This window comes from Nyctibius grandis, chromosome 10, assembly GCF_013368605.1.
Source record: "Nyctibius grandis isolate bNycGra1 chromosome 10, bNycGra1.pri, whole genome shotgun sequence".
NCBI lineage: Eukaryota > Metazoa > Chordata > Aves > Nyctibiiformes > Nyctibiidae > Nyctibius > Nyctibius grandis.
The window spans coordinates 25,463,879-25,488,717 of NC_090667.1; the positions used below are offsets into that span (position 1 = coordinate 25,463,879).

Sequence of the window (24,839 nt, forward strand, 5' to 3'; positions counted from 1 at the left end):
TTGAAGTCAAGGCACTCAAGTTCTGTGGTTTTACTCAATTTTGAGTAGCCATTTCTGCTTATCTTGGGCACTTTGTCATAGTTATTAATAGAATTTCTGGTTATGCTCTAACTTGAATGCTGTTGGGAGTAAGAGAGTTGATACCCGTTTTGATGGATGGATCATGTTCTCCTGTGAAGTTCTCCTCACAAGTGTTCCTTACCACAACGGCTCTGCTCTCTGGGCGGTGCGGATCACAGCTCTTTGGGGGTGTAAGAGGGGGTCTGGATTTCTATGGTAGCTGCTGGTTCTTTAAGGTGGGAGCTTTCCATCCCACCCCTCACTCAGAAGGCCTGTCTCAGGGGTGTATTTGTCATATTTCGTCTCCCCCTCTTCATACCTTGTAGGGGTTTTGACTTTTGTAATAAGAGGCAGTAAGAGCTTTATTCTTCCTATAAGGGAGGAAAGAAAAGCTGAACTGATGAAGCTCAGGAAAAGTGGTTGTTTCCTTCCTGCAACACGTGGTAAGAAATATCTGTGTTAACTGGCATTGAATTATAATCACAAGATGTTCTTTGCAACACTTCATTTACTAGCAAATTAATGACTGGCCTGGATCAGCCTGCCCTTTCCATAATTATGAAGTAAAATAATTAGAGAAGCAGCATTCCAAATAATACACTTTATTGGAGCCCAAGATTTATAGAAAGACAGTATGAGCAGCTTTATTAATGGGAAAGTAAATTCTGCAGGCTGGAGTTGGCATCAGCTTTGTCTGAATCTTCATTAGCCAGGAATACTCCACCGCTGAGCAAGTTAAGAGCTTTTTTTAATTGTCCAAACAGACATACTCTCTAATACACTTCTTGATCCAAGAGAGCAAGTTGTCCTAGAGACCAAGGACCATAATTTTACCTTCCTTGGATTTTTCAGTAAAGTGAGTTTTTTTGGTTTGATGGTTTTTTTTTGAAGGCACTGAACAGTTACAACACACTGAGGGGGAGCTCATAATGTGTTTTTTTTTCTCCTTAATTGTCATATAGTGGATTTAGAAAAAGAATAAGAAAGGCAAATGGCATAGTTTTGATGCTATCAGGACACTTCAGGTTAGGAAACGACAAACCCTAGACTATGTCTGACTAGATTGCCTCATAGCAGTGGGGACCACTCAGCATTGTTTGGCTTCTGTCTGATTAAATGCAAATAGCTGGCTAAGAACCTTCTTTCATACTTGTTGCAACTGTAAGTAAGCAACTGATTATTAATTCTGATTAGTCATTACTGATGCTTCATAAATGTACTGCTGCACAAAGAACAGGAGGAAATGTGTGGCCTTCGCTTAGATCATGGTCTTCACAATTTCGATAGCGTGTTGTGAAGAAGTGGCTTCAAATACCTCTCATAGGCTGGGCTCATCTGTTCAGAAAGAGAATGTGGAAAGGAATTAATAGTCATTAAGAAGAAGGAAAAGGCTATAATTTTTTTCTTAAGAATGATCTCTGACATCAGAAAGCTAGACTACTTAAAAAAACCCAGCCAGCTACTTCAGCTGTGCAAGATTTCTTTCCCTATAGTATGTGCTGTCCTTCCTAACCAGTACACAATACTCGTCCCAAATGGAACAGCTTACTATTTCACTTCAAAAAAATATGCTTGAACTTGAACGTTTGCTGAAGGCAAATTTTGTGTTCAGCTGTAGAATTTCAAGGGGTTCCTGATTACCACAGTAAAAATCTCACTTAAGGCAAAATGAGTTTTCAAACAGAGCAATAGCTATTTGCATCGTGCAAAATTTTATATTACTCCACAATATGGATGAATTAAGAAGTGAAAGTAAAATGCTAAAGACCATGAGGGATGAAATTGCCTTGTTTAACATTTATACTCTTTCTGGTTAAACATATTATTAAAAAAAAATTAAGTATTGCGCTAGTAAAAGTACCAGTGAATGGAAAATACCCTGCAATTAGTGGGTCTTGCAGCCATAATATGTAAACTACGTAAACAGACTTTTGTTTTAGCTTATTTTATACAATGTTACCTCAGTGATGTAAGCTGAAAAGCCAAAACCACATTGGTGGCACACGACAGTCCAGCTCCTAGGTATGAGCTCTAGTACTCTGGGGGCTGTAATTCATCGTTAGGGTAAATGTCTGAGCTAAGACTTTAGGTGGCATAACTGGAGTACCACAGGTCATTGTTCAGAGTGAGATACTAAGGACTAAAGGCTCTTATTCCACTTACTTTTATCTGTATTGCTTCTATTAAAAGAAAATCAATCAATTTCTGCTCTGGCAAATGCAGGAGTTCCTGGCTGTACTTCAGCATCCATACCTGCTTGTTGGTCGGTGACTTCTGAGCCCACTCGTAAAGCCGTTGGTAAACCTGTCCATCGTAACTGCCAAGCGCAGAATTCAAGCTCTTATCTGTGAAGTCAAACGCATCCACCAGCGGAACAGCATCCTTCCTAAGGAGCAGGGGAATGATATTCGTGTTACGGAAGCGGGCATTGCTTTGTAAGGGAGGAAAGGAAGTCAAAGGTAAGCTTGAAAGTCAGTTGTCCAGGTGCCTCAGCCTAAAAAGCTTGTGCCAGTTTTTCCCCTTGCCTACACTGTGGGGAAAATCCTGCTTGTTTGGATCCCTCAGAGGCATGTTCTACTAACGCCCGGAGTTGTCTGTGCTGTTGAACGGGTATTTGCAGGGTCTTGTAATCACCTGGGGTCTGTCCCTAATTTAGGACTCAATCACGTCAGATGTTTTCTCAGCGGACTCTGCCAGTTCTTGCTTTTTTTTTTTTGTTTGTTTGTTTGTTTGTTTTGTTTTGTTTTTCTCATGCTGTATGTGTTTGTCTTACAAAATGGAGTAAGGTTGCTACTAGATTGATGTGAAGTGCTTTGCCCTCTCCAGCCTTCATCTCCTCTTAAGTATTTCTGTTACCTCATCATGGGGTGCCAAGGTCATCTACTCTCTCTGTGTCCGTAAGAACAAAGCAACCCTGAACCGCACCAAGGGCCCATCTAGCCCAGGGGCCAATCTGACAGCAGTCAGCAACAGACAGCTAGAGCATAAGGGCAAGTATGTAATGACAGCGTCTTCTCCTAAGCAGGAGACGGTTTATTTTCCCTCGTCCTCCTGTTGTCCTGGGTGTAGGAAGTCGTGCTGGCTGTACCCCACACCTGACATACAGGGCTGCAAAGCAGTTTGCTCAAATGTTGGCATTTGCATCTACCAGTTCCTTTTGGGGAAGGGCTGTTTGGGGGTTGGGGAAAGGCTGGGTTTTTGCTACAGACTGGGAAGTGTTTGTATCCTTTCTACTAATTGTAAATAACTGACTTTAATTACCCAGGTAAATACCCACTCCATTTTTAAATCCTGTTAACAAGGCATGGACTAACACAGAGAAGTTGCGATGAATTCCAGAGATGACGCTGTGTCAGGCTTTTGAAAATGTTATGTTAATCTTGTCGCTTAACTTGAATTCTGCCATCAGTTCTGAGCTTGCTGTTTGGCTCAGTCCTGTTCAGCTCTTGGTTATGCTGTATTCCCGCTTCTCTCTAGGTGGCTTAAGTAGAATTTTACATGCAGTAGCAACTTACTTCTCTGCACCGTAAGTTAATCTGTCCTTGACAAACACCGCTGAGCAGTGAAAGATGAACCCTTTGTCAAAAAGCCTTTGTGAGCGTTGTGGTAAGTTGAAACCTTAGCGTATCTCAGAATTCACGTAGTTAGTAATAAACGGAGTCGAGCAGATGCATCTGAACTAGCTGTAGGCAGGATTGTTTGGGTACCAGTTGGACTCAGCCATGGCAACAGAGTAGGCTGTATTAGCTGCGGCTTAAGCAGATTTTGCAGTGTATGATCGGTTGCTGTGGCTGCCTCCTGCCAGCGCTGCTCTGACTACATGTTTTCCTGCTTTTGCTCTACTGCAAAAGGTAGAAAGTGTTCAGGATTTCTTGATTTATAATTTAAGATTTCATGCTACAGAACTTTAATTTAGAGATTGCAGAGGACCTGGACACTTAGGTCTGTTTTGCTGTGAAAAGGAGCTCTGTGTAGATGTTTCAATCAATTTCTAGTGCTGCTAGGCAATGAAAATAAAACCAGAATGAGGTGAATTGGAGATGTTGCCATAGGTACAGCAGCACCATTTTATATCTATCACAGGGACAAACTGAATAGCTGTGTATCTCCTCTCATGCTAGAGCAGCTCACCGAATGACAGCCAGGAGGTCCAGGTACAATGCTGTGACCATGTCCAGTTGAGCTCCAGATAGGTATCCATCATGCAAGAAGACTCCTGCATTTGAGAAGATCCCGTGTAATGCAAACAGGTCACAAAGATGTTTCATAATCTTCTGGATGCCAGCCTTGGTCTCGAGTCTTTCCACAGTTTCTGCAAAGTTTTTCACTGTGATGAAGTGGCAGTGAGCCTGGAAAACAAGTGCAGTCAACAGTGAATGCACCTCAAAACACTTTTAGTAGGCCAAGTGACTCAAACATTCTAGCAAAGAATATAAACCCTTTTCATTTCCCTGGCACTTTTCCAATCTGTATTCTTTGTTTGCTGGTTGACGAGGCCTTTTGCATTCATGTCTTACAGCGACAGGAGAGGAGAGAATTGGGGGTATAAACAGTCAACACTGTGGTATTTGTAAACTCTAGAAAACGACTTCAGAGATCATGGTAGTGTGTATTCTAAATATTTCTGATGATATGTGATGGAAACTCATTGGAATGTGCTTATGTTGACCCCTAGCAAGGGAATCTTGGTTATACATCAACCGGAGAAAACTCTTTTGTTGAAGACCTTGGGCTCATGGTACATTGGGCTCAGTGTCTGTAGGGTTTCAGCTCTGAAAACATCCGTTGTCACGGAAGAACAGCCAAATTTACCTCTCGCTTTTGTGGTTTTAAGTAAACTGGTAATTTCTGGGTCAGACACCAGTAGAGTGTCTAACTGCCAAGTTACAGAAATATTCGCTGAGGTCCAGAGCACATGAAGCAGGCTGGCTCCACCTGTTTGTGGGGCTGACTCTTGTTATGCCAACATTACTGCGGGTGGCTGGTGGTGTTGGCATCTGTGTGGGTTCACTCCCCCGCTGTACAGTTCTCCTCCCAGCTGTGGGTGTAAGCACGGCACACCTGCACTGCAGCTCTTTCCTGCTGGCACAGTCAAGCAGTGTGGAGGCCAGCGTGGACTGCAGAACCTGCCTGAGAAGCTGGGTGTCTACTCAAGCAATTAACCCGTGTGGAGTCTGCAGCGAAGCTGTACCCAGTGTCTGAGGCACTCAGCTGAGAGCTGGCAGGCGTCAGTTCATATAGCTGCCGTGCCAGTCGTGTGGGTGAGTCTCCAGGGAAGGTGTGGAATAAGAAGTAAATACAGAAGTGCCCCAAGAAGGCAGCAGACTATCAAGGTTTTAAAGTTATGGGCGAAACTCAAGGGTTTTGGGTGACTCTTCCTCTCCCTGAAGTATCTAAGAAACTTTGGGGGCCCAGATCCCATTTTCTGAAGAGTCTAGCAGCACAATCGCCACTGACAATACCACAGCCAGCCCTCTGCGTATGTCAGGCTCTTCAGAAGGTTCTCCTCTTCACTTCTCAGAGGGAGATGGATTCCAGCTCCTCCTCTGACACGCGGTCTCCTCTGCTCTTCAGCCCAGAGACCTTGGCCACCCGTTTGGGTGGGAATGGTTTGTTCAGGTTTGTGTGCAGGGCGTGCTGGTCAGAGCCTTTTCTAGAGGTAATCTCAAATAGGAGCACTTTGCTTCAGTTTAATTCCACTAACAATATATTTACATTTAAACAATTTTTGGGAAAGTAATTTTAAAAAGTCACTTTGTTTATAGGAGGCCTCCTTTATTTTTGAGGCAATTGCACAGTTTTTCTGTTCTTTTTCAAGCTTACAGCATTGAATACTTGCTGCTTCCACTGAGTCTGTGTAATTGAAAGCGGAGGGTGACGCACGGCAGACAGGTGACCACAAAAAATGCTGCTGCTGAGATGAAGTCTTTGCTCCCTTACTCAGTGAGTTCTTGTTCTGAAGGATCATAACCATGCTTACCGGTATGAGCGGATCAACGCTTCCCATGGTTTTGAAAGGATCTTGGCTGTTGCTGAGACAGAGTTTTACTCATCAAGGACTTCATCTACTTGACTGACTACGAGGGGACTGTTCCCTACCAAGATGGTATCAACACAGTTAGGTGTGGGTAGGGTTCCTTTTTCCCTGTCAGGGGTTTCTTGCTAAGTCCATTTCAATTTGGGCTGGCTCTGGCTGAATGCTAGATTACAGCAAGATGTTTTTCATTAAAAATTGAATGAAGTTAAAACAAGCCGTGGATCTGTTCCAAAATCTTCCTTTCCTCAGCTTCCTAAGGAAGGAAGGAAGGAAGGACCTTCACCATAATTGTAGAGGAATTGCACTTAGTTGCATATTTAAAAAAGAATTTTGTTTTTTGGAGATACTGAAGTATCAGTGGTTTTGGTTTTCATCTAGATTTAGGACTTTTCTCCCCTCTTGCTTTATTTTCTGCTTGGTTCTGTACTAACTAACTGCTGTTTTGGGGAACAAATGCTGCTGTCCTGATCCTACTTCAGCTGAAGGCATGCTGATTGCCTGTCTATGTGAACTGGGAGTTGGTTTTTGAATATCTTATTAATTTGACTTTGATTTGATTTTTCTTTCAATAGTAATTAACATTGCACTTATCACTGCTTTTCATTGTTTTTCCTGCAGTTATCTCTCCTTGTGAGAGTGGTAGATGTAAGAAATACCAGGTGTGTTTCACCCTTGCTGTGACTCCACCAGCTTTCAGCAGGGTGGCTTTGGGGAGGCTTTCCTCTGGGAGCCAGAAATGCTGGATTCTTATAAAAAGATCACAGAATCACAGAATCAATCAGGTTGGAAGAGACCTTTGGGATCATCGAGTCCAACCATTGCCTTGACACCACCACGTCAACTAGACCATGGCACTAAGTGCCATGTCCAGTCTTTTCTTAAACACATCCAGAGATGGTGACTCCACCACCTCCCTGGGCAGCCATTATTCCAATGGCTAATGACCCTTTCTGAGAAGAAATGCTTCCTAATGTCTAACCTATCTATAAAGATATTGGACAGCACCGGCCCCAGAACTGAGCCCTGGGGAACACCGCTAGTGACCGGCCGCCAGCTGGACTTTGCCCCATTCACCACGACTCTCTGGGCTCGGCCATCGAGCCAGTTTTTAACCCATCGAAGGGTCCACCCATCCACACCCTGGGCAGCCAGTTTGTCTAGGAGGATGCTGTAGGAGACTGTCAAATGCCTTACTGAAGTCTAGATAGATACATCCACAGCCCTGCCCTCATCTGCTAAGTGGGTCACTTTGTCATAGAAGGAGATCAGGTTGGTCAAGCAGGACCTGCCCTTCATGAATCCATGTTGGCTGGCCCTGATGCCCCGATTGTCCTGCATGGGCCGTGTGATGGCACTCAGGATGATCCGATCTCAAACCACCTCACCCTCTGTGGGGCAGGGATGCAAGGATGCAGGCTGCAAACCACCTCTCCCTCTGCAGAGCAGGGATTGCAGGGATGCAGGGAAACAAGGATGCAGGGAAGCAAGGATGCAGGGATGCAGGCTGCAAACCACCTCCCCCTCGGCGGGGCAGGGCTGCAGGGCTGGAAGGATGCAGAGCTGCAGGCTGCAAACCACCTTGGCCTCCGCGGAGCAGGGGCTGGGGCCCGGCCAGGGTCCCTGTTTCGGGAGGCAATGGGCTTTGCTTGGGGCTTTGGGAAGGGGCCAGCCCCTCCCTCCCACCCCGCCCTGCCGCCGCTCGCAAGCGCGGAGCAGGGCGCCCTCTGATGCGTCTCAGCGTGGCACCTGGGACCCGGGCTCGCCACCTTCCCAGCAGCCCCTTTACAACAGGATGGTGGGCAAAGAACCTGAGCCCCCCCCTCAATGGTGCCCTGGTCTTTGTGGTGTCCCTTAGATGCTAACAGAAAACAATAAACAGTGCTGAGACTTTAAGCTAATCATGTAGTTTCTGTTGCGTATTGTATCCTAAAGACAAATGTCAAATAAGCAGATCAGTTTTGCTCACCTTCGCAGCCTGCGCCAGCTGCACGGTGCACTGGTTCCACGCGTCATGCTTTTTGACTCCAGACTGAATCAAGCCCTGTAGTTTAGCTGCTGCGCTGCTTATGAGTCTGGAAAATTGAAAAAGCATATTGTGTATGAATGTAGCAGCCCACATGCACTCGTTTCATACTCAGCCTCGTGTATGATCATATGGCAAAATGGCATTTCTGACATTTGGAGTTATCTGCGCTCAGTATGTGCGAACTTAAGATTATGCAAAATCGAAATACAAATGGGGAGAAGCACCCAGACCACCCCAGTACTGAAGGATTTCTGCCTTCTCAGCTTCCAGGGTAGTTTCCCAGGGGGGTCTGATGAGTTTTTCTTGGGGGGTGTGTGTGTAAGGAGAGTTTGCAAAACAAAAGAAATTGGTGATAATATTGGACTGATGTTACATTATGTTTCTCCTTTTCTACACAGGGATCCAAATCCTGCTCCCATTGCCAGTGAAGCTTTCGAAGAGTGGCTCTGTTTTTACAGTGACTGAATGACAGCAGGGTTGTCTATCTGTCTACCTGGTTTTCAGAGATGACGCCTATATGGCCCATAACCATGCACATGATACTGGTGAGTTCCCTCATGATACTGTTTCTATTTGTGTTGAGTAGTTGAAGGTGTAGTTGAAAGGCTGCAGACAGAATGAGAGGCTCTGTGTTTGCTGCGGTGTTAACTGAAAACTAACATCAGTTTCACAGGTATGTGAAATTTTGACTTTCTGTATGGAATTGCACAGGGTCCAGTTGCCTAAAGGTTTTACTGGATGGCAACTCAGTGATGTGGTCTGGGATTTACTTAAATAGTGCCATCAGCTCGGTATAGAATCAACTGTTCTGAATGTGAAAGCTTCATATTAAACATTTGACGTGGCTGTTAATCCTGTGTGAGTCTTGCTTTTCTCTTTCAGGAGCAGATGGTGTCAATTCTTGTGTAACTTATGTTATTTTACCTCCCTTTAAAGCAAGAAGAAGCTGAGCTCTTAATGCATATCTGGTATCAAAGAGAGAAACCCCATCTCCTGTCCTCCGTACTGACCTGACTGCTGCGTGTTGATAGGCCTCAGTGTAAATATCCGGGCTGAGAAAATCCAACTTGTTCTTGGCTGGACACTTCCCAGGTTTCACCACAGCCAGGTAGGTGACAGATGGCGGAACAGGCTGGCCAGCGCTGGCTGCCGTGAAGCACTTGATCAGGAACCTGGGAAGAGGGTAACAGTCAGAGCAGGGTATGGTTGCGATCCCCATGCAGCAAATGGTCATGCAGAAAAGTAAAGTGGACTCGGGTGAGGAGCAGCAAGGTGTGACCCATCCCATCAGTGGTCCAGAATGGACTTGAACAAGTAATGACCTTTTGTTTTGCATGTTGTTCGCAATAACCTGATCTGTGATGGGTCTCAGGGGTAGGCTGTCTACCGTATTCAGTGCTACAGCAATTTGCAGTGATGAATTTTTAGAAAGAAACTTGCTGTGGCTGTTAGCAGTCCCAGCAGCATGGTGATGATACATTATCAACTTTGCAGCCTGAGTCTTAATGCTTTGCGAGTCTTAATGGTGGTTTGGTCTTACCCTCTGTGATCCCCGACACACAGTCACATTGTGTTAACAAACGTGAGACCCTTTCTTGGAGCTAAACATGTTTCCAAGGAGCATTCCCCACTCCCTTATTTTTTTGGCACCTCTGCTATCACTTAGACTGACCAGGTCTGGAAGTAAAAGGTTACAGCATTTCTCTTAACCTTGCTATTGATCTTGCAAGAAGAGGCAGTAAGGAGTGCAGAAGCGTCCGCACGCAAGCACAGAGCTGCGTGGTAGCACCTCTGTCCGTGGGAAGTGTACTGGTCTTTTCCTTTTAGTAAAAACACATTATTAGAAGTTCAAGCAGTTGTGGTTTCTTTGTCCTGTATTTAATCTACTCTGGATAATCACCAGTCTGCGTGTTTGGAGGAAAGTGGTGTTCCTGGAGCATGACTCATCCGCTTTCAGTATCCAACAACTTTGCCTTCTCTGAATCAACCTCACTTTACGAATATCACGTTACATTGATTGCTTAAAAAAATAAATGGCAAAACTTGTACAGCAATGCTTTTGCTGCGCTGCTAGACAGAGAGGAAAATGAGGTTATGCAGAACAGCACCTGCATACGTCCCAAAACCAAAACCAGAAGAGAGAATCCAATTCCCACACACCTCTGGGCCTGTTAGACAGAAGACATGAGTAGTTTATGTCCTGAGCTGTATTTTTAGAAGGCGCTGTGAGAAAGGAGTAGCTGGTTTTACTGGTTTTGGAGAAGAAGTGGTAGAGGTTGAATAAATGAGGGGGCAGGCTTTTAGAGGAACTGATTTGAATTGTTACCTGGCAGTTTGCAGGAGCAAAATGGTGTTTTCCCCTTCATAAATACAAGAAGCAAGTATTTTGGTATACAAGGAAGGGAGTCCACTCAGCAAGGAGTAACCATGTCCCCCGCACGCCCGGAGGCAGATCTCCACTGCTGAAGTGCTGTACTGAGTAACCATGGCTTTAAAGCCTGAAGAAAATGCATGGAGCTGTTTTAAAAAAGAAAAAAAAAGGCAGAGTGTTAATGGTGAAAGTGTTCTAAAGCAATCCTCAGAATAAGTTTCTTTTCCTTTTTTAATTTTGTGCAATTTCTGGGCATGAAGTCCCTGTCAGATCCTCCTTTTCATGCTGGTGTGGCACCCACCTCCCTGAGCCTGGCCTTCCGTTTCTGCCGGGGATGCTGCACACCCTCGCGCTGGGCACGCTGTGGTCAGCTTATGCATTTTTGGGTTTCTCTCAACCAGCAGTGGCTTTGGCCGCCCTTTTTCAGAGTGTGTTTTCATTGCAGGCTTCCAGTTGCGAAATCTTATGTTCTATCTAAAAAGTCACATTTTTGGTTTTGGCTCAGAAGTGAATATTTGCATGTGCATTTGTAGATGGAGTTGTGAAATAACACTTTGTGCCACCAGCTACTTGGAACAAGGTTTTTATCCAACGGACATGCTTTTCAAGGACTTTTCACTCTGTAATAGTTCCCAAAAAGAAAAATTTGGGGTGGTAAAGCAAATGCTGTGATATTTAGAGATGAGAAGCAGCTCACCTCTGGCAGCGTGTCAAAGTTCTTCCTCTGGATCTCTGTGTACCCCCTGTTGAACAGCTCCTGCAGGTAGTCGTTGATGAAATGAAAGGCATAGGCTGCTGCCAGCTGGGGCAGCAATTTCTCTTGCTGAGTCTGGTAGTCAAGGATTTTTGCTTCTTGTTGCCTGTTGGAAGAGAGCTGATGAAGTAGGGAAAGTGTGGACATGGGCATAGCTACTGTTAGTTTACCTATCGCATAATGACAGACGGCATTTTTCATTACCAAGAAGCAGTATGTGAACAGGACCGAGCTGATGTCATGGCAGCAAATCTGCCCGGCTTGCTAAGAGAAACAAGCTGTTTGAGAAACAAGCCCGACTAAGAAAAAAAGTGGGTTTTCTGCTGTGTTGTTGAACCAGCCTAACAGTGTAGAAAAGGCTCTGTGTGATGGGTCATTATGAAGGGAGAACAGGGACTGTGGGAGAGGACGAGGATGAAGCCTTCCAGGGCAGCAAGCTGCTAGGTGTTATAGGGGAGGCGGTGGCACTGCACCCTGAAAAGCTTTGGCTTTTCAAACTGGATCTTTGTGGCCCTGGGTGTAGATAAGGTTCTCTGAAAATATTTAAGTCTAAATTATTTTAAGCTTTCTGAGCATTTTTTTGGATGTTCTTTACCACTGTTGCTGTGGTTAGTACGCTTAGGACTTCAAATGATGGAGCTGGTCATTACAATAGCTCAGCATGCTGTGCTCTTGTGTTTGGATTGCGTTTGAACCAAACCACGTTCTCGTTAGGATCTTCTTGCTTTTGGAAGGAGATTTAAGTGGAAATTTTTGAAACCCATTCAAACGAAAATATCTATTTAAAAATTACGGAGATTCTTACCAGACTAATAAAATTCAGTGTTGTAAAGTGTGGATATTGGAATTGTGGATGTTGGAAGGTATTTTAATATCGCGCCCACTAGTAGGATGCTATGGAATAAGAATTCAGCAACTTGTCTGCTTTGTCTGGATTCTGCTGAGTTATGGGATTACACGGGAAGGCCAGTTATAAGAAAAATAAGTTGCCTCTGTGAACCACTGAGCTATTCAAACTATGCAACTTATCTCAGCAAGAACTGTAAACATTCTCTTGTACTTTAACTGAAGCTCGTTAATGTAAATAATGGGGCAGCACGTCAGTAATACCCTATCTGGGCCAGGAAATAAGCCAGTGACGTGCTGAAAGATAAGATGAAAAGTAGAAATACAGACTGGTGTGGGGGGAAGATGGAGTGTGGTCCCCTTCCCACCGCTGCGGACTCGCGTGGCATTACCCAGGCTTTAACTTGGACTGTCGGCGAACCACAGAGTATCGTATGGCAATGGTGCAAGCTTTCATTAGAGGTATTAAAACTTCGTCTGAAATGAGGGAAATGCGCACTGTAGTCATGGTGAAATAATTAATCTTCTGTGACCCCTGTCTTACATAGGTGCCATCTGGTTGAACCTAGAGTAGAGAGAGGATATTAGATGCCACCTTCTTCAATGCTTCCATACTAGGACGGTTGTGTGATCTCTATGCGTAGAATAAAATGGACATCAAAATCCTTCACTGAATGCAAAACTGAATATTTTTATGTATGATGGATGAAACATACCAATTTGAAGAGATAAACTCTTACTGCTTCTAGCTCAGATAGGTTCTGCCTGCCCCATGTTCCCCAACCTCTGAACGTGGAATTCCTGACACTGAGTTTCGTTTAGGGTTCAGGTAACTCCTGCCCTTGATAAAACCACAGAGACTTGCGGACACCTCAAAGCAAGTTTTTTGTCCTAAATTTAGGCAGGTTCCTGTTCTCTCTCTCGCTGTGCAATGAGAGTCTGATGGGCGTGTCTGTGATGGGTCTGTACGTACCTCACAAAACTTGTTCAGCATGTTCTCCCTGGGGATGCGCACGTTCTGCAGCATGAGGTAGCCATTGTCAATGTGCTCAAAATTCATTTTGGGACCGATGTCTCCTGCAGTTATGCCTGCAGTGAGAGAAAACATGGCCTGCTTATTTCCACTTGAACTTTTTTCTCCCCATTTTGCAGCAGGCTGGAGATCTCAAAGGAAGGGTGCGTTCAGCTCTGCTTTTTCCCCAGCATGGGTGATCTTGCCTCAGGGATGAAACAGGCGCTTTGAATGCCTCATGGTTTTTCTGTGATCCGTCTGTTACTGACGTTGGCTGGGGTCAGAACTGAGGTGTTAATGTAGAGGTGGTCAAAGCAGCTTGGCGTTCTGGTTAAGAAGAGGGCTTAGGATGCAATAAATCTTCCTTTAGATGAAAAGGTTGGAGTTAATGATAGCTATGCCTTGGGTGTCCCCCTTGGTTTGGTTTTGGTGATTATAACTTTCTGCTCACTCTCCCTGGGCCCAATGCTTTAGAAAACATCTGAGGGCAAAATAGGCAGAGCACCTGCACAAGTACTGCGGTGTCTGGAGTCATTTACCTGGGCAGAGTGAATGGTCCTGAAGGCTCCGTATCTGCACGATGAAGGGATGCACGCCGTAGCACTTGCCGTGGACGTACAGCTGAGCAAAGACCACTGTGTGTGTTGCCGACCTTCCCACTGCGAGAAGAAAAACAGCCCCATTCCCTTAAGACAAGGTACAGCACAAACACTTCCACAGTTAACAGTAGCCAATGCTCATTGTGCGTTAGGTCTTGCTAACATACGCGTCAGGGTAGGTGTGATCCACAGGTGCTGGAAGCTGGAGGTTGCCTAAATCTGCGCTCTGAGCCTGCCCTTGGCTCTCAGAAGTTGCATCACCCTTCTGCCTCTTTCACTGCCTGTGAGGCTTGCAGGAACAGTTTGCATAAGCAGATGAGAAAAAATAAGTAAAGTTCATGCAGTGCTGAGAGTGGGAAGTGCTGTGGCTGTTAGAGTAACTCCAGTTATTTTCTGTGAAATACCTTCCTGAAGGGAGCCATGAATTGCACACTTGAATCCTTTGTGTTGAGACTGGCTGAAAACTTGAATCCTTTATGCTGATCCTTTATGCTGATGACCTCCCTGCAGTTTTTGGTTGTCTGAGTATTATTTACAAAGAAGAGAAGGTTGATTCCTGCAGAGGCAGGAGTTTCCCTGAGCGAAGTTCTCCAGCCCTGCCACCCAAGGGCTTTTGATAGATGATGGTGGCTCCCTTCTGGCCTTTGAACTTGTGCAAAACCCTTTGGTCTCTTACTTGCCTTTCAATGTGTGTATCTCTTACTGAAGTTCTCTGCTAGCACCTGGGCCCTCAACATGGAGCTTGAGCAGGGCAGACCGAGTAACTGAAGGAGGCAAATGAGGAAACCCAAAATATTTTGTGTGGTACTTACTGTCTCCAGGCCACCACTTCATGGCAGAGATCTTTGGTGTGTTCAGTATAAACTCCTGCGTAGTGGTATCAAAGACTGCTGTTGTTTCCAAACCCTGAAGATAAGTTCCTTCAAAAAAAAAAAAAAAAATCTATTTCCTGGTATATCATAAGGATGGAGAGAGTGGAGGATCCCTGGAGGCTGGTGTGGGTATTACCAGGGTTTTGTGGTTTACCCTCCTGATGAGAACTGTGGGATGATGCTCTCAGTGACCCCACACCATCTCCTGCAAAGATCTCTTGAACCACATGGTACTCAGGCAAGCTGCCTGGTTCATGGTGACAGCCATCAAGTTGGGCAAGCTGCCCGGCTGACCCCCTCCACCGACACTGACCGCCTGCTGTCTAACCACGAGCTTTCGTCCTCGCTCATTATTTTTTCCACATTGGCAAAACCAAAGCCAGTGCATCTCCAGCTTGTGGAGGAACGCTGAGGACATCAACCTCTAACATGCAGGTGGCATTTCCCCCCTCAGCCACCCCTGCCCCAGTGAAGCATGGACAACTTGAACTCAAATTCCCCCGAGAATCTGGGCCAGAGCCTCTCGTCCTAGAGAAACACTGCGTTTTCTTTGCAGCCTTACCATGCCCCAGTTCAGTCTGGGCGTAGCTACCAATGAGCCGATACTGGGTGGCGAGAGGAATCCATTTGGTGATCTGTTGGTCGGAGCCCAGCACTGAAATACTTCTTATGAAGATGCGGTGAAGGAGAAACGCGACGTCTCCTGACAGCGCCCTGCGGAGAAGGCACGAGGGGTATATTTACATGGATGAAGTTCCAGGGATGTGATGCATGATGCAGTGACATTGCGGCGGTCACCAGACAGTACCACCTGCTGCCTTTTGATTTCTGCGTTGTCATACCTTACCCAACGTTCAGCACCAACACAGTATTGCAGGAAAAGTGCTTTTCCAAGCTGCTTTTGTTCCTTCTTTCATAACACAGTTTGCTGAAGTGTTGCTAGCTCATTATTTCCCTTGCTCTTGGAAGAATTATCTGTTCTGAGCAGCAGATGCTGAGCTCCTAAAAAACCAGCCCATCTCCAAAGCTCCTGTGGCTCTGATAGCTTGTGAGCCCTTTGTATCTTTATTTTACTTCATAGGAATTTTTTCCTGATTATTTAAGTCACATTTTAAGGTTGAGCTAAAAAAACCCCACCACCTAAAACCCCCAAACCCTGGCAGTTCACTGTGGGGCACATTAGACTGAATTACATATGTAGGCATCTGCGACCTGGATTTCCTGAACCGTCCCATTCCCATTCTGGGGAAATACCTCAGTACGTTGGGTTCCTTGCTGTACTGTTCCCTGGGTGGTTGCTCTCAGTCACTGTCAGTGAACAATACTGGGGTTCATGGAGACTTGGCCTTGTGGAAAAATTAAAATACACCCTTGTAACACCTGGTTTATTGTCTGGTCAGGTCCTTTGCCATCACCAGATGATAGGGCTGCATGCATCCTATAAAGCACTCTTCCAGAAGCTGTGTATGGGAACTTGAGTACAGTAATTTCTGTGGTGCAAATCAGAAACTTATTTGTTTTAAGGTTTTTATTTTGTGTATGTGTGTGTGTGTGAGAAATCCTAAGAAAATATGAGGAACATAGTCTCTCTTCCTGGGATTCCTCAGAATATGGTTGAATCACCTCACAGATATAAGCACATGTGCTCTCACACCTAAAAATAAGTGGCTCTGCTGTTCTCAGTAGCTTGTGTGGCTGTTAGCACGTTGCTTTACTGCAGTGCTCTAGTGAGCAGCTCATTCTAGATAGATACCTTTTATTGTTAACACATGGCTGTGACCTTTCTTTTATACTGGCCTTGAGAGAGAATCAGTCATGCTGAAAAAGTGGGGGGCAAAATATGAACAAAGAAGTTAAAGGCAAATTGCTTTGATTAACAGAAAGAGACTTAATGAACCCTTGGCAGCCCATCCAGAAATAGTGTTACTTTAGCTGTGATTTAAAAAGCTGTCTTTTAAATGTGTGCAAGTGACTCGCTGTGTCTGGCACCAGGAAGAGCTTGGTGCTCACCTGGTGTTTCACCAGACGAGAGCTGTCCTGCAAGGTGGCTCTGCTCTAAATCCAGCAAAATGTGGTAGCGCAGGGCTGGCCCTGACGAAGCACTTGGCCTCAGGGGGCCTGATAAAAGCAAGCCTCGGTGGGACAGACGGTTGAGTTTTGTCAGGTTTCTAAAATCTGCTGGGACTTTTTTTTTCTTCTGAAGGAGGAGTGGAGAGCTGCTTTTTATTGGGAATATAATGATCAGGTCCAAGAGCTCTTGATGGAAGATTTCTCCCTTTATCAGTCCCACTCGCTGTAGGCGGCAAAGAGCTTAGTGTAAAAAATTATAATCATTCATATGATGAAATATTGGAAAGTGACTTTGAGCGTCAGTGGTGATTTGCAAGGTTCGGGCATTGCCCTTTTGAATGACACTTTTGAACTTGCACCTTCTCACTGGGTACGTAACCCCACCAGACTAACAGTGTGCACCGGGCAACAGCAAACTGGTTCTTTTATTTAGCAAAGGGGGAAAGGAGGAGGGGCAAGCAATTAAAATTAAAGTGTGGAGCTCAACCCCATGCAAAGTGTTAAGGAAAGGATTGTGAAAAATATGTTATTCCTTTTACCTACAAACTAAGTTTTTTTTTCTTCTTTTTTGATACAATATGGGTTTTCTAGATAGAGAAAATGTAATTTTTAATTTATCTGTAAGTCAGTAGCATAACTGAAACAGCACCACTTCCAATTCTGGTTATACTTTTAAAAATGTCTGAGGGGTGGTATGAGAGCTGTAGCACAGGTAAGGAGCTTGCTGAAGTGGAAATATCATGCTGGGGATGTGAACTGCTGTGATCTATCACGCTGTAGCCGTGTGCTGCTCTTTGAGAAGTTCCCTGCTGTGTATCATCATTTTCCCTCTTCCCGAGCGTGCTGCTAAGGTAAAAACCTGCAGCACGTTTGTATCAAAACCTTATCTGTCAACTGTTGGCCTCTCCCAGCCTTTGCTAAAGCCAATTCTTGTTGGCACACAGAACTTTTAACAAAAAATTAGTTGTACGTTTTAAAAAATAATTAAAAATCACCTATAAATGTACTTGAATTCAGGTCCATCCTCAGTCCATCCCATCTCATGCATCTTTTTCTGGAGGTGAACACCTTTTCTGACAGCTGCTTCGTACCTCTCGTTCTGGCTCTGGAAATACTGATTTTCTCTGCTAAATACAGGATCGCATTCGATAGCTTCAACTGCAAAGCAAGACAGAAGAGTTGGTTCTCCTGGGGCTGGAGGGGTGTGGGCAGCACCTCGAGCCCTGCTCAGGAGGAGCAGACAGGACTGGGGTCGTGGATACCGATGCTGTGACTGTTTAGGGTGACGGCAGGCAGGTTTTATTTTGCCAGCGTCGGCTCTGACGGCTGTCACACCTAACTCTGAAAAGCAGTGGGTTTGGGGAAGGAGGGGAGGGGAACTGAGTGGGCCTGAGAGAGGGGTCTGTTGGTGGAAATAGTGACCCTGCAGGGTAAGGCACCGTCCCTGGTCAGGTGTTGGAGTGACTTTGTGCCTCACGCAGAAAATGCCATGGATCCCCCTGACTCTAACAGCTGTTTCCGTGCTGTGATGGCAGCAAAAGCTGCAGTTTGAGTGTCCCACTCAGCACCTACGTTTTGACTCGGGACTTTACTGGCCCTTCGCAGCGTTGTGAAGCAACTCCTGGGTTTGTTCTTTCTGTGTCAGCCTGAACGTTCCCATTGCTCCCTTTTTGCCTTGAAACCTTTGAGTCCTTCCATGTTTAAGGTTTTACTGAACTCCAGTTGCACCATGATGCGTGCGATCCCAGTGGCCTGTGCCATTTTCATTTGATAAGGGTATCACATGGGGGTAGTTACAGAGACAAAAGAGCTTACTTTTTTTTTCTCTGTTCCTTCTGAGCACACAGTCATTTTTTGGCACACCCATCACGACTGAGAGCAGCTCAGCCTGGCCAAGCTGACCCATGTGAGGAGTTCCCCACCCGAATGAGCCCGATGTGCTGAGGAGGGTCATCCAGCTGTGGTTCACGCGTGGCGTGCATCGCTGTGCAGCAGCACTAACCCCCATGCGCATCCCCCACACACAGAGGTGCTTCCCTGTGTGACCCTCAGTCCTTGTGTCCCAGTTTAACCAGTCTTGCCAGATACTGGGGATGGGAGCATGGAAGGGGAAAAGCTTCAGGCAGTGGGAGTGGCTGTGGAGGAGTCATGTTGATTTACACTAACAGGGGACTGCAACTCCACGCTCCCACTTTTTTAAGAGACAGGCGATAAGCAAATATCTGGGAGAGCAGAACCCCCTGTGCTGCAAAGGAGGAGCAGAAGCAGCAGGGACGTGGACATGGTCTGTACCAGCCCGCAGCCAGGGCCCTTGTAAGGCTCACTCACCCACCGCCCTCCGTATCCGAGTTTGCTCCTCGCCGCCGTCCAGCCGGGCCGTGAGCTTTTCCACGCTGAAGGAGGCCGTTTGCCTCTCGCTGGCCAGGTCAGGATTCACGCTGCCGAGCATGGAGCCCTGTGAGTGTTTTCCAGTCTCTAGCAGAGCCATCCTGGAGGTTGAGCTGCTCTGGGAAGGAATGGGGCTCGTTAGGCGCTGGCACCCCTTCAGAGGGTGGTTGATGAAGGTGTTGGGCGCAGCGAGGAGCGGTTTCAGTCGCTTGGCACAGATGTAGCTGCAGAGGCAGCCGGGGGCACAGCTCCCTGTGCTGCGGGCACAGCTATTGCAGGGCAGTGCGCTCAGCCAAACAGGTGTAGGAGTGTACTTTGTACACAAACAGACACATTTCCATGTTAGTTTAAAAAAAACCCCAGGGGTTGCACTGTCTTGTCCTCATTGCAATGATCTGGAAAATGAAAATTTAGGATGTTTAAGAGCTCAAAATGCAGGTTTTATGCTTTTTTTTTTTTAAAAAAAACCATAAAATCTTTTTCTTTCACTAGTCTCTCCCCAATATTTTATGAGAAATTAGTGCTGGAATATCTCACAACTATGGGTTAATGTTTAAGGGAGTTTCTGGCCCTGGCCCATTCCCCTCCCCACGCTGGGCGCGGGTGCTGCTGCCAAGCCCGTGGGTGCCTGCAAAGGGGCTCCCGGCCCTGCGCTCCCTCCGTCCTGCTTCCCACGGCGCTCGGCTTTACATTAACTCCTCACCTTGTAATTCCTGTGTTAGTAGGATGTGTCACAGGATAGTACTAAAAAAAAAAAAATGTGGTATGCGGAAAATGAAGCAGATTTTTCCCTTGAAGAGGCTGCCTGCCTTCCTGGACTATTTTTAATAGTATAAGAAATTTAAGCTCTGGAAACTCTCGCAAAGATGTTCTTTATTCTTGCTTTTCTGATAGCCAGGCCTTTAATTCAGGGTGTCTTATTTTGGGAGGGAGAAAAGCCTCGGATCGGAGTAACCCGGCGGTGCCCTTGAGCCGCCCCGGGACGCGGTGCGCTCGGCCCGGCCGCCGGCTCCCCGCGCGGTGGGGCTCCGTGAGGACGGACCCGCGTGTGTCCGCCCCGCACACGCCGAACCCCGCGTACCTCGTCCCCCGCGTCCCCCGCGGCGCCGCCTGCCCGCTGCCCGCCCGCCCGGCGTCCGCCTGCACGGGCCTTGTCCCCGGGGCCGGCGGGGCCCGCCCGGCCCCCGGAGTGTTTCCGCGGGTGCGGAGCTGACCTCTGCCGGCAGCGGCCCGCGCTGCGCTCCCGCAGCTCCCGGGGCTGGAGGGCCGGAACCTCTAAGGTTTAAAAAATAAATGCCATTTTTCTGATCTCTCGTCAGGGTATTTGTGCGTTGGGGGCTGCACTTCCAGCTCTGTCACCAAAATGGCACCCTGCCCCTGCCCCAATATTTTTATTTTTTGTCTTTTTTTGCCGTTTGCTCAGGGTGGAGGAGAGCACCCCTCGGGCTCTCGCCGCTCCTCGCCTGTGGATTGGACTTGCTCAAGGTTTTCCCATTTTTATGGCACTGCCCTCAGCCCTCCCCACAGTTTGGGGCGCAAGCCGGGAGACCGGGGGTGTGCCCCGCAGGCTGGGTGGTGCCAGGGGACAGGGAGGTTCCCACGGGGTGCGTGCTGCCTTCATCTCTGGCAGTCCTGAATCTGTCCCTGCTGCAGTCTGTCCTGGTGTCCACTGGGCAGGAGCTGCCAACTCACAGTCCCCTGGGAGCCTGACCGGAGAGGAGTCCCTCCGGCCCCCAGGTCATCGGTGAGTCTGTGCTGCTGCTTCAGACCTGCTTGCCTCTCACTGGAAGCTGCTTCGTCAGGGAAGGAGGTGACACAGGTGGGATTCACCATACCGGAGGGTTGCTTTAACATGGGAAGTTAAACAAAGGGTGGGAAATCAGATGTGGTTTTGCATAACTATAATTTTAAGCTTGAGCCTGAGTGAACCGAGCCCAGCAGCTATGAGGAGCAACAATAAATCAGACCAGCTGACTGTAATGCAATGAGGGTGCTCACGGGCAGTGGATGGTGCGTTTGGGTTCTGAATGCAGCAAAGCGAATGAGAAGGACTTCTGTGTCTCATTAGCAATATCCTTAATGGCAGAGATACCACCTTCCCGCTCAGAACAAGGTAACGATGGTGCTTGGATCCATTTCTCTAACACCAGGTACCTGCTGGGGTTGCCACACTGGGAGGTACCCAGCGTTCCCAACCCTCCTCACCCTGTGGCACTGATGTGGGCAGTCAGGTCATTGTTAGGGATGAGGGCTCGTGGACTAAATGTGTTCTTCGGGTCAGGTTTCCAAAACACCTTCCCACCTTGTTGCAGCTTATAATAGCTCACTTGTTATCCTGCCATGGTGGGTTGTGTACTTCATTTCCCGGCACAAACCACTCAGAGGGAAAAGTTTGCTTTGCTGCATTCAGTTTTAGTCCTGGTTCTCGGGGAGTGTGGTGTGTGCGACCTGCATGTGTGAAGCATCCCCTCTTTTTCTTATCTATTTAATCTGTGGTCTTGGTTGCTGCTAAAACACTTGAAAAATGTATAAAAATAACAAAGTGAGCTCACTAGTTTGAGGATTACCTTGAGGTTTTAAATTAAATCCAAGGGCAACGTGTTTCCTTGGCTTTGTGGGTCCTACCCTGCCAGGCAGGTGGGCATCCGTGGCTGGTTAGAAATCAAACATATGGGAAGTTTCAATGCACAAAGCTTGATTCCACAATTTCTGTGCCCTTAAAGTTTCAGTAAATTGAGATGAAGTCTGGGGAGAAGCAATAGATGCAGCATTGGGTGTGGATGATGAAAACAGCTTGTTGATGTGTAAGTTAACACAGCATTGACAAAGGAGGTGCTGTTGGGCTTCACTGATTTTTATGTTCGTTCAGTTTATTTGGCTGTTGTCTGCTTGCATCCTCGAAGCTTTTTCAGTTCCTTGTGGAAAAGATTAAAATATACAATCATTTAGTTTATTTCTTCACAAGTGTCCACATTAAACAGTGTGAGTTAATTAAGTAGAGTTGCATGACCTATCTCTTTATATAACTGTATAAACACCAACACAGAATATAGACTATATTACACATAGGCAACATACACAGTGCAAAAAATTGTCTTCCATCAATACTCTGATAATCTGTATCTTCTGGATACACCACATTTATTCAGGAATGTGTTTTAGGGGCATAGGGAGGAATTAATTTAAAAGAAAAAGACACAAAGATACCCCAAAATCTTCCTGGTGATGCTTTTATTCGGGTGCCACCTCCACACTGCTGTACTATGAAGCATGAACAGTAAAAGCATCGTTTCCCACATGCCATCACGGAGGGCCAGAGTCTGCAGCTCTTGCCGGGGATGAAGCGCCATGTGCCCCGCTGTGTGCCATGGGGCTGCTACAGCCCATCCCAGCCCCATGGGAGCTCCCAGTGCCGGCCGCTGGTGGCCGATTTGGTGGGTCAGTGTGCAGATGTGCGTCTGGGTCCTGGCTCACAGCCCGTGGGGTCCAGGTGGGTGGCCAGGTCAGGGCCTTCTGCTGTCTCTTCACCGCTGAAAGGATTTCGTGTGGCTCTGTTGGCTCAGCCTGAGTTAGGACAGTGTGACCTGGCCCTCCCTTTCCCTTCTGGACACCCGCTGGAAATGACCCAGACACCCCTTAGCAATGACGGACTGCGCTGGTGTACGGCCCCACGCAGTGCTTGGTGGACACCACATCAAAGGGAGACACCTTGATATTTTTTTTTTCCCCGGATAATATTTGCATACCCAAGAAAACCACAGCAAAATATTTTCAACCTTTTCATTGCTGATCTGAGCGCTCAGCTTACCCAGACCTTACCGGATGGCTCCCACCCAAGGACTTGCATGAATGCCCCCGTCCCAGCCTGGGTGAGCTGATAACTCTGATTTCACTGGTGCATATGGAGCGACAGATTGCCTCTCCTGGAGTGCATTTCCATCTGTGGCAAAATTACAAATTAATTTGCTGAATTTTTTTGAGCTCTTTGATCAAGGTTACTTAATCTGTGCCATAACCCCTCACAAAACCCCAGCACAGTAATTCTGGCTTGTTATTTAAATCGATGTTATCTGTAGAGTATCTTGCAGCATTCTTTACAGCTGTGTACAAGCATCCTTAGCAACATCTTTTTTTTCTTGGAGAAATTTGGCTTTTTTTCCCCCTGAAAAACTGGTTGTTGCTGCTTCTTCCTCATGGTTTTAATCATAACCTATATGAAAAGCTTCACAATCGGAAAGGACATAATAGATCCTTTCAGATCTTGTTTAACCCATAGTGACCATATGAACTGGTTTTCCGAAATGAAGACTTGTTTAGAATAACCATGATGAGCAAGGGGCTTAAAAACTACCACAGAGGCAGTGCCATGAGATGGGGCTCTCAAGGACTGAAATTGAGTTAAGGGCTTTTATAGTCCAGTCTGTCGCGCAAGCCCCATACCTGTATCACTGCTCTTGACACGTGATGTGGCTCAGGTGTTTTACTCAAGCTGCCAGGTCGAGCAGCAGCCCTCTGAAATGAAACACCCCACTGGACCAGAGAGACTTGGAATGGATTAGTAACTTTTAATAAATATGTGATAAATGTCCAGTTTCCCTTAATTTACTTATGGATCTGCTGAAGATGTGGATAGTAGATATCGTTTAACCAGGTGTTACCTTCCCAGCTGACTAGGTCCATTGAGGCTTGCCCTTCAAGAGCCAGTGTTCAAAGGCAGTTGGTGAGTTATGCTGTTTAGGCTTTGTATCAGGGCTGATGTGAGAAGCAAGAAGCTGAGATCTTTGTGAAGGAGCAATTTTAGCTCTAGATATGGACACCTCAGGGCACAGATGCCCCATCAATGTGGTGGGCTCTGTCCATACATAGTGCAAATGCACCATCCAGCTCAGCTTTGCTATAGCAGCAGCAAGAAGATTTTTAGCTTTGCAAGGTGGCAACTGAAACGAGGCAGCTCTGACCTCTGGAAAAGGACATAAGAAGCATTGACAAATAGTTTTGCATCAGTATCTACGTGCCCCGTAGCCCCTGGTGCCTACGGTTGCCAGCTGTGTGCAGGGTGGTTAACGGGACAGCAGCCTGACACCAGTATGATGTTACCACCTCTCGAGCACAGGACATTTTTGTGGGTCCCTATGGTAGCACAAGCCCAGCTGCTGGGTGAGGGGCTGAAGCTCAGTAGTCCAGGGACAAGAAACAGTTTGTCTGTCTGCTGCATCCACAGGGCTCTGCTGCCCGGTCACTGCACGCTTCCATGAACACCCACGCGGACAACACCCAGCCTTTGCTTTCTGCGCGGAGCGTTTGCCTCCCACTTGGGGCGTTGCTGGTATAGTCCGATGCATTTTATGCCTGAGCATGGAACTGCCCAAATAGCTGTTTTCAAACAGGTTTGAAATGCAGTTTAAAGACGCTCGTGAAGAACAGTTGCATCTGCCTGTGCTGCACTGGTATGGGCACACAGAGGCTGATTTTTCTAATAGCGCGGGTGGGCTGCTGGGACACAGGACACACAGCCTCAGCCAGGCTTGACTCGCACACTGGTACAATACTAGTGACCCTTGGGAGAGCCATTACGGTCACCTGGGCTGCTCTCAATAATACGCAGATTGTCCCTTTTAGTTACTACACCAGGTTTCCAGGAGGTTCCCCAGAGCTGCAGCCACCCTCCTGTCACCCCATGCTGGGCAAGCCGACCTCCAGGAAGAAGCAGGGTCCCCCAAACCATCCTGCCACAGACTTCCCTGGCTTAAACGGTCACTGTGTCTCAAGGGTTAACCAAGAGTTAGCTGGAAGTTAGTGTACAC

The 24,839-nt window shown here is 46.8% G+C and overlaps 1 protein-coding gene across 2 annotated transcripts; it reads right to left on the minus strand.

The window, feature by feature from the left end:
• Positions 1 to 646: 646 nt before the first annotated feature.
• On the minus strand, positions 647 to 20,224 carry ACOX2 (acyl-CoA oxidase 2). Of its 2 annotated transcripts, none has more exons than XM_068409256.1 (15): positions 20,117 to 20,224; positions 18,976 to 19,430; positions 17,643 to 17,805; positions 15,140 to 15,291; positions 14,518 to 14,625; positions 13,646 to 13,765; positions 13,068 to 13,183; positions 12,487 to 12,659; positions 11,192 to 11,354; positions 10,450 to 10,640; positions 9,134 to 9,295; positions 8,064 to 8,169; positions 4,192 to 4,409; positions 2,314 to 2,446; positions 647 to 1,395 (listed from the first exon to the last, which is right to left on the minus strand). In XM_068409256.1, the coding sequence occupies exons 2-15, from the start codon at positions 19,133 to 19,135 to the stop codon at positions 1,333 to 1,335; spliced, it is 2,028 nt and encodes a 675-aa protein (XP_068265357.1). In that variant the 5' UTR covers positions 19,136 to 19,430; positions 20,117 to 20,224; the 3' UTR covers positions 647 to 1,332. The 2 variants fall into 2 exon arrangements, with proteins under 2 accessions (XP_068265357.1, XP_068265358.1); XM_068409257.1 differs by having other exon boundaries at positions 18,976 to 19,148; positions 20,117 to 20,221.
• Positions 20,225 to 24,839: the final 4,615 nt, after the last annotated feature.